The 9,690-nt window shown below is 39.0% G+C and overlaps 1 protein-coding gene across 5 annotated transcripts; it reads right to left on the bottom strand.

Annotated features, from left to right (window-relative positions):
- Positions 1-1,308: 1,308 nt before the first annotated feature.
- On the bottom strand, positions 1,309-8,888 carry LOC140342004 (high affinity immunoglobulin gamma Fc receptor I-like). 5 transcript variants are annotated; one of them, XM_072427988.1, is made up of 9 exons: positions 8,793-8,888; positions 7,237-7,257; positions 6,195-6,458; positions 5,796-6,065; positions 4,187-4,468; positions 3,402-3,545; positions 2,431-2,502; positions 2,123-2,145; positions 1,309-1,761 (listed from the first exon to the last, which is right to left on the bottom strand). In XM_072427988.1, exons 1-9 carry the CDS (start codon positions 8,821-8,823, stop codon positions 1,714-1,716), a joined length of 1,155 nt encoding a protein of 384 aa, XP_072284089.1. In that variant the 5' UTR covers positions 8,824-8,888; the 3' UTR covers positions 1,309-1,713. The 5 variants fall into 5 exon arrangements, with proteins under 5 accessions (XP_072284089.1, XP_072284091.1, XP_072284090.1 ...); XM_072427990.1 differs by having other exon boundaries at positions 2,132-2,145; XM_072427989.1 differs by having other exon boundaries at positions 2,431-2,499.
- Positions 8,889-9,690: the final 802 nt, after the last annotated feature.

Below are 9,690 nucleotides of genomic sequence, written 5' to 3'. Positions count from 1 at the left end.
TTTTTTTTTTAATTTAAAGGAGAATTTTTAGACAAAACGGCATCTTGGGCAAAAATGAAGAATTGCAACTTCCTGGACCCCTGCTATTGCCAATTGTGAGTTCCGGGGAAAGTGAGGGCTGTGGGTAAATGGCCAGTTTGCTCTACCTAAAACCAGCACTGGATGGCGCTCTCTTGTTTGTTCTCTCCCTTTGACACATGCACAAACATTACTGTGTTCAGTGGATAATCTCCATGATATGTGTTGTATCTTAATGATAGGAGTGCAAAGGCTCAAAAATAACCTGAACCAAAAGTGAACAGCTGTCCCTTAATCCGTATAAACACCATTTACTAAACTCCAAGCAGTCCAGCACCTCCTACCTGATGGACGGTCACAGTATATACATTGCAACTTCACAAACATATGTGTCCCTGTGTTTGCAGATAGTACTGCAAATATGGGGATAGTAGACAGTAAAAAATATTTGTTCTCCACATCCATGTCTATTTTTCATAGACATGTGTATGTCCAAGGAATCATAGCATTGGTTATTATTGAGGTTTGATGCTCCACGATTACCAGGTAGTTGGCAGTGGTGGTCGAATATCTCACTATTCGATTCGACAGCTATTCAAACAAATAGTGAGAAATTGTCCGGGAGATCAAATGCTGAATTCGAACCCCATTGAAGTCAATGGTTCGAGAAGTCGGGTGTTTTTTAGGGTCTTTTAAGGGCTGCAAGAGCAATCAGATTGCTCTTGCAGCCCCTTACTAGTGTATGTGTTCTTGGATAGAGTTTCTCCATCCAAGAACCCATAGTACAACTTTGCAACAGCAATTACCACGCTGTGCTACTACTATGTGTTCTTGGATAGAATTTCTCCCTTGTCCCCATTCATCACCTGTAATGACCAGTGTTCTTGGATAGAGAAACTCTATCCAAGAACACATAGTAGTAGCACAGCATGGCAACAGTGATCGCTGTTGCAGCACTGTACTATGGGTTCTTGGATAGAGAAACTCTATCATCTACAGGTGATACTTTATCATTGAAATAGGTTCAAAAGGACGGTTTTGAAAACTGGTTGACGGATCTTGATGGACCTCCACAGTGGATCCCATGTTCTCATGCACTGCTTTCTGTGAGTTGACATGGATGAACAAGTGGTGGTAAACACCTGCCAAGTCTTGCAATACCTTTACTGTGTCAGTACCAATAAAATAATTTAGAAATAATTTTATTTCATTTTTCATTATGCACACCACTAAAAACATTTTTTATATGCATCTGCCATCTTCTATAAAGTGATCAAAGTAAATTCCAAGTTTGTTTTGTAATATAAAATTATTTATTTACAGCCCAATTTTACCAGTAAAAGAAATCTCTTACTGGTTTCCAAAAGTGCATTGCCATCTATCTTATAGCACCCCAAGTGCCCCTTCCCAGTACACATCCCTGCTGTGCACACAAAAGCTCAATGAACCGCAGAGATCCCCGGAGCTCACTTTAGCATTAGGTATGGGGTATGATTGCAATTAATCCAGAGAAGACTCAACTGGATGCAAAAGAGTGGAAGTAGGCAGCAGCCATTTTCATTAACAATTTCTCTACTTGTGAAAATCCAAATTTCATGACAAAGTTGACTTCACGAAATTGGAATGATCATCCCTCATTCCAACCAGAAGGAAACACGTTCAATAGATTCTCTGGTCCAGATGTCAAATGAGCCCTCATATATTAGTATTCTTCACAGTAGCATAGGTGACGGACTCCTCATCCTGGAAGAAAATTGTAACATATGATGGTTAGGAAGCAGGATTTATGTAATTATGTTCTATCTATCTATCTATTGTTTCCATGTCTAATTATATGCAGGGGAACTTGTAATAGTGTTTGGCATTATCTGATGTACTGCTGCCTATACTACTAGAGGTGCTATGTATCACTGTGCAGTACTGAGAATATAAAATTCCAGGGTAATCTGTTATAAGATTGCTATGGGGGGGAGGAGGTGTCCCATAATAATGTTATATCTTCCATGGGATCCATCTATTCATCTTCTAAATCTTTCTGTGCTGCTGCTTAAAATGACGAACTACCAATCTAAAATTGAGTTTGAAAAATGAGTTTTATACTTACATGACTTACCTGTAGTTTATTACCTATGGAGACCAAAATAGAAAAAATATATTAAATTACATTGCAAGAAGACCAACATATCTATTATAAGTAATAATAATAATAATAATAATAATATAGTAATAATAATAATAATAATATGTGACTGATGACTCCTAAACAGCAAAAGTATATTCGCAGCAATAGACATTGTACTAGGGAACCTTAATATACAAACTCACCACTGAAAGAAGTTTTATATGATTGAAATGTAAAAGCCAAAGCCACATTTTGAAAAAACACTTCTACCACAAAAAATGTAAACTTACCTTTAGGGAAGTGACTTAATTCTAGGTAGGTGTAGCAGACATCGTGTGGATCTGGGTTTTCTTTGGTTCCTGCTTAAGAATAAAACACAATTTCCTAATCAGTAAATACATTGAAAGACAACATGGTCATCAGTCTTCTTTAAAAAGCAAGTCCATCTAAAAAGTATAGTTGGAGCCTGGTGGGATTAGTTCCTCCGTGGCTTCTAGGACACCAATATGCCACCTTGACATCTTCATGGAGCCTATATTTACCCCCCATGTTTCCATGGATTTCCTATTGGTACATCGATTTCCTCCCACAAGCCAAAATGGCTTGAGACTATGGTAATGACATATGACATATGGTAGAGATTGTGAGCCCCTTGGAGAGACAGTGACATGACTATGGACTTTGTATGGCAGAATATACGTTAATAATAATAATGTAAATAAGCAGCCTTTCTCAACCTTTTTAGCCTTGAAATATTTTACAGAAATCCCTACTAAACCATACAAGGTCACCTAACATTGTTGGTCAGAGGTAAGTGAGCTTCAACAGATAGCTAAGAACGAGCTTTGGTATGATTCTCCCGACTCTGCAAAATGGCATTGTCCATGAAACCATGGGTTCACCATCACAGGTAAACCAATCAAAACTCAGGAGAACTATTGGCGGAACCCAATGGTTGCACTAAACCGTGGAGAAGAATCCTTGTACGAGACTGACAACCTTCACTCAATAAACTTTTTCTAAAGTTGCCAGCCGAGACTGTCCTCCTAATTTGGACCCTTGAACATGACACGGTTTGTGACTTTGGTTCACCTCATGGGAAATCACAAAAAAAAATCTGCATTTCTAGTATGATCAGCATGTATTTTTTGGAAATGTTATTACCCTGAACAATTAAAATGATTCTAGCCACCATATCTAAGAACCGGTGGGTTGCAATATATAGAATGAAATAAAATACCGGTATATGAAACATTGTTACCCATTGTCTCGGGAACTGGTTGTTGGTTGGAAGCAGCGTATTCTTTTCTCTTTTTACACCTCCAGATAATGACAGCAGAAAGGACAATGAGCAGAAGACCCCCAACTATGGCCAAGGTAAGGGTGGTAATAAAGAAAGTTATGCCTGTAGAAAAAGATGATGAAGTAAGGATATATTCCAAGAAACCCACAACATTTTCCTATTTCCTAAAAAAGTAAGACTGGGACCTGGACTTGCCATCTGTCAACCCCACCAGTAGATACAGAGCATATGAGCATTGCATGTGCTGAGGGTCTATGGCCAGTGAAGAACAAGGACATAACTAAACCGATTGGGTCCCTTCTGCCCATTGGGTCTCCTAATGCATAGGTACTGCCCAGGCCCAGAATAAATGATCTTCACATCCACACAACCAGCACTTGTCCATCAAGGTTATAATGAGCTACGGGAGATGAAGCTGAAGAGATGATATCTAACGCTATTCTTCCATGGTTTTTGGTCTTGAACACGATTAGTTGTGTCCTTCATTGTCTCCCAGTCCTACGGCAGTATTAATGAAAGTCCAATGTTTTGCTATAAAGGATCAATTTAACCAAAACTTTCATTATTAACAGAAAAATCAACATCAGAGTTCCCAGTTGTGATCTTCCATTCCCTCCATGGTGGCTCACGGGTTCTGGTCTATTGTCAGTCACATAAAACCAATCCTAATAAAAAATATTACTTTAAAGGATAACCAATTAAAAAATACAAGATGGCGAAAGGATCAGTATTAAAACACTTACTCTCTATCTGGACATTGAACCCATCACTAATCTTCCTCACAGTGCCAGATTTTGTCCTCACTTCACAGGTATATTCCCCAGAATCCTCCTGCTGCGCTGATTTCACTCTGTATGTATCAGATTCACTGAATCCCCGCACAGTCTGTCCATTTCGGAAGAAAGAAAACTGCAGCTTTGTACCGCCCCTGAGGGGATCCGGCCTGGTGTCACATGTCACCGTCATGTCACCTCCTTCTAATACCATGTGAGGGGTCACTTTCATTTTAGGAGAGGAGAAAAGCTCTGGAAGAGGAAAGGATGATAATGACAAATTACTGGATTTGGAATTTGCTACATCATGAACAAATTCTAAGTCTGTTTATAGTTTCTATAATTTTCTACAATTACCCAATCAAATAATTAGAAAAAGGTTTATAATTCTGATGTACTGGCCTCATCTATACAGGGACAAAGCTGGTCATTGAATGAACAAAATGAAAACCCACCTTAACATGGGGAGATAAGAAAGTGTATCTGATGGGAATTCAGCTAAAAACCTTGGCACTTATCTGGGGAACCAATGCAGAATCTGCATAAAGATAAACTATGAAGATAGAGCATAAAGGAATAGCCGTCCCTTATGTTTGTCAGGATTAGTGTTGATGTTTGAATTCGGGTTGTCCCTATATTCGACCCAAATATGGCTGTTCAAATTGGGGTAGACCCGACCCGAATTTTGGTGCATTCGACAGCAAAAATTCGGGAGGAAAAAAAAAAATTTTTTTTTCTAAATTTTTTTTTATATGTGTTTTTTATTTTAAACTTGTTCTTTTTTTATTTTTTACAGGTTATCCAACAATGACATTATGAATCATCATGTGGGATTTCTGGACCGTGGGAACTTTATCTGGGGGTCTCCTTATTAAAGGGGGCTTCCAGATTCCAAAGTCCTGCTAAAAATGTTTATAAAAGCCCCCATTGTTTTTAATAGAAGCTTTCATAAAAGCTTAAAAACGCTTGAAAAAGCCTCCATATGTAATAGTGTTATGTATCTTTTTACAATGTATCTTTTTATGTATCCTTTTACAATGTATCTTTTTACAATGTATCTTTTTATGTATCCTTTTACAATGTATCTTTTTATGTATCTTTTTACAATGTATCTTTTTATGTATCCTTTTATAATGTATCTTTTTACATCTGTATGGAGGCTGTAGAAGCTCTACACAGTGCTGAAACAAACCCTGAATTTTTCCCCCATTGACTATAAAGGTGTTCGAATTCGATGTTCGACCACCCGAATTTTTTTGCTATATTTGAGCGAATAGCTCCCGAATCGAATAGTGAGCTATTCCACCAACACTATATTTTTGGTGGAGGTTGGAAAATGTAAGCCACCAGACAGTCTTTTTTCTCTCGGGGATTCTATTAGAGAGATCCCTGAGAGTTCCCCAATTCATTCACCTGCTGCACCCATTATACAGAGTTCTCTCAATGGCAATATTTTCATGGTAATTTCTAAATTTACTCATTGTGAATTTACTTTTATAAAAATCACCAGCTCATTGCTACTCCTTCACAGAAGCTCTCCATCCCCATATCTCCAAACCATCGCAACCATAGGACTCACCTTTCACAGAGACAGAGAATTCATCCGAGAACTCGGTGTAACCAGGATTACCAGGAGATGTTATTAGTTTAGTACATTTGTAACGTCCAGTTGTGTTTAGATCTACTTTATCAACATGGAATTCAGAGTCAGGGAACTGGGATTTTATCTCTTTATTATCCTTGTAGAAATGTGCTTTAAAGCCAACAAATTCTTTATTATGATGACATCTCAGAGTCAGGGGGTCTCCTTCATAAATGGCAGAGGGAGGTCTCTGCAGGATGAGATAAGCTGGAAAAGAAATGTATATATGAATACACATAATCATTGGAAGCAGCTTTGTAGGTAAGTGGTGTGACTTTGCAGCAGGTAGGTGTGTACAGACAACATAGAATAGATTTATGGAGACAAATAACTCACTGTTTGTAACATTTAGAGTGATGGGATCACTGATATCACCGGCACTGATCTGGCACTGGTAATCTCCTGTGTCCATTATGGCTGAAGATTGTATTTCCAGGGTCTGCTGATCTCCATCTAATGGTCTCTTATCTTTGTACCACTGGTAGGTGCGGGGTTCCTCTGGTGCAGTAGGTGGTACATTACACATTAGGGTCACAGTGTCACGTTGTATTATATTCCCCCAGTTGGGTGCGAGGGACACCACCGGTCTAATGGCACCTCCTATAGAAGAGAGGAGCTCACACATAACACATACATAGCAGTTTCCAACAAAACACAGATAGTTAGACATATTTTATGATGAATTTGTTTTCCAGTAACAACCGTCCAAATAAACTCAAGTCCTGTGGTGCCATCTTTATTCCTGAAGGTGTCCTTGGGACCTGGCTGTCTATTCCTGGTTTTCTATACTTGGACCTCCAATGAGTTGCAGCAAGACTGCAGGATGTGAGCTTTGTAGGGAATCTGCTGCCTTCCAGGTATTCCATCTTGGTATTCCAGGAGGTTGAAGGATTAACCCGATCATCAAAGAAAAAAAGGGGCACAATGGGATGCTAAGACACCAGCAATGGGAAGGTTTATAGAATGTCAGTGGTAAAGCCTCTGCTCACGGGTGAGTATTTATAAAGATGCCCCACAACTGTGTCCATCTACCTGTGTCATTAGGGTGAATGTAACTTGCCTACAAGCCCTCCAACAACAATCAACAATGGACTTCTATGAAATATACAAAGTATATTTAAAAATGTACCTCTGAACATTTAAGATGAGATGATTTGAGTTCAAATCCAAAATAAAATCACAGCACTAGGAGCGTTCACTTGTGTGCAAATTGTGAATAACCTGGGCTGATATTGAAATGCCTTCCCTCAGTCAATGCAAAACTACAGACAACATTAAATGTTTTGAACAATGGCCCAAACTCTTCACAAAGATTTCCAGAAAACATTCATTTCATTTTAAATTATTATTTTTATTTATCAGATATTTCTGTACTTACCAGGTTTTAAAATGTTCAAAGCTGAAAAGACAAAATGCACTTTTTAGAAATATCATGCACAATATGTCATTAAATCTGATGTATTCCAGTCATTTCTATTCTCTTGTTACGTGTTATTATTATTAATAATATTAATATTATTATTATTAATATAGAGGATTTTTATAGCTCCAACATATTACACAGCGCTGTACATTAAATAGAGATTGCAAATGACAGACTAATACAGATAGTGATACAGGATGAGCAGAGGACCCCGAAGAGCTTACAATCCAATAGAAGAAGACCAGATATCCTTCTTTTTCTGAATTAATATGACAATAAACTTGGTAGGGGGCTGAATAGTATGTCATACAAGGTCATATTAACAATACTAGATGACAAGTAAGCATGGAAAACCAAAGCTGTGGCTTGAATCTGACATAGATAAGCAACCAGAGGTTTCCCTATTTTGTGGTTTCCACAATGTATTCTGTCCTAGTATAAATAGATTAGACACGTAGTCTATTTACCTATCAGATCCTTCCCTATGAGAAGTTTGCATGTTCTCCCTATAATGGAGTCATTTTTCACACACATCCCAAAAACGTACCTTTCCGTACACTCTGACTTCAGAGTATTGATTGTGAGCTTCTCTGGGGACCCATTAATGACATACATGTCTATGGTCTATGGGCTGTCTAAGTTGTCAGTGATGTAACCTTCCATCTACTCCAACCTTCATGAAGCTCTTTTTGCTCATTAGACAAACCCTTCCCCCTTATATAGTTGCAGTCAATGAGGAACCAAACTCTAAACTATGTATTCACCAGACTCCCCCACCAGACTAATATTCATCTACGTCATGGTGTGATCAGACTCTCTGACCTCTCTATATAAGATGACAGGTGAAGGTACAAGACCTAAATATACCGGAATAGATCAGGGGTGCCCAAACAGGTGGACTGCGATCTACCAGTAGATCGCAAAGGCAACACGAGTATTTCGCAGAGCCCTGCCTTTCAAAGTTTTTATTGTTGGTAGATCATTTTGACTTGGTAATTTAAAAAGTAGCTTGCAAGCCGCAAAAGTGTGGGCACCCCTGGAAAAGAGGATATAACATAAAAAATATTTAAATGCCAAGGGGCACTCGGGAGAAGACCCAGGGCACTACCCTCGTACCCAACCCTAGCATTATCAAGACCTTTATCTACACTTTAGATATAACAGTCAGCGGCTTCCATTGTTGTCTTAAGTAATTTAAACCAAACCTTTCAGGTCAATGAGAGGAATCAACAAAGAAAGCTTACAACTAATACTTATCAAGAAACAACAGTCAATAAATGTTCCGCCCAGATGCCTTTTGTAGCTCCCTTCTGTTATTTCCAAAGCACCAGGACTGACAGGTCGTCATACTCAGCCCACACCAGATACAATATATAGTCCACATGTCGTCCCAATTATAATGACTTGGTTTTCATGTTATATCATAGCAAGGAGTGGTTTTATGTATTTAACACCAACTCTAAAGAAATGTTTCAAGCCGACAATAAAAAAAAAAAATTATTTTTACTTACACAGGAAGATGATTAGAAAGAAGTCTAGCATGGTAGCTGGGACGAGCAAACTGTAACTTTTTTCTTTTTAGCAGAAGTTCTAACCCTCCTCTGGCTTCCTGATTTCTAAGTATATCTATTTCACAAGTGAAAAAACTCATGACTTGTGAAAATAGAAGATGAATAATCAAGCGTAGGTCATTCCATCTCAATATAATAGCCAGTTCTGCTAGGACAGGGGTCAGCATACTTCTTTGGCTAATTGGCCATTTTAGGAGGTCAAGAAGGCAGGCTTGGCTGGACTCTCTCTCGAATCTTGTGCTGATGGCTACACCCCCCACCAGGAACGCCCCTGAAAGCAAATCCCTCTTTTCCGCAATGCATATGTAGGAGAGGGAATGTACCCCTACCCCTTACTGCCTCATGTGGCTCTGGAGCCGCGGGTTGCCTACCCCTGCCGGCCGGGATTAGGCTGGATGGACCGGGGGGCATTAGGCCGGAACAGACTACTGGCTAGGCCGTATCTGGCCTAAAGGCCGGAGTTTGCCTACCCCTGTTCTAGGAGATCCATATCTTATATGACAGTCCACTCAGAACTCCCAATACGATGGGCATGGTTTAATAAAGCTCTCCAAGACATAAGAAGCTAGACTATCATAGGAGAACCTGGATTATCCAAGAAAACTGAAATGGGTTTCATAAAATCCATTGCTATTAGCTGGCAAACGTTTTCAATCCTGGACAAGGACCATTGCAGGTATTCTTGGATCATGCGGCTTGTCCCATGATAGTCTATGTTCTCCAGTATAGGGGAGCTTTAAGAAACCAGGTCAAATGTGTGGAGTCTAGGAATTACTGTAAAGAAACGAGTATACCTTTTTTTCACATGTTCAATCTCTTAATATCAAATCAACTGCGT

Source organism: Pyxicephalus adspersus, chromosome 12, assembly GCF_032062135.1.
Source record: "Pyxicephalus adspersus chromosome 12, UCB_Pads_2.0, whole genome shotgun sequence".
Taxonomy (NCBI): Eukaryota; Metazoa; Chordata; class Amphibia; order Anura; family Pyxicephalidae; genus Pyxicephalus; species Pyxicephalus adspersus.
This window is presented reverse-complemented; position numbering and strand designations above follow the sequence as displayed.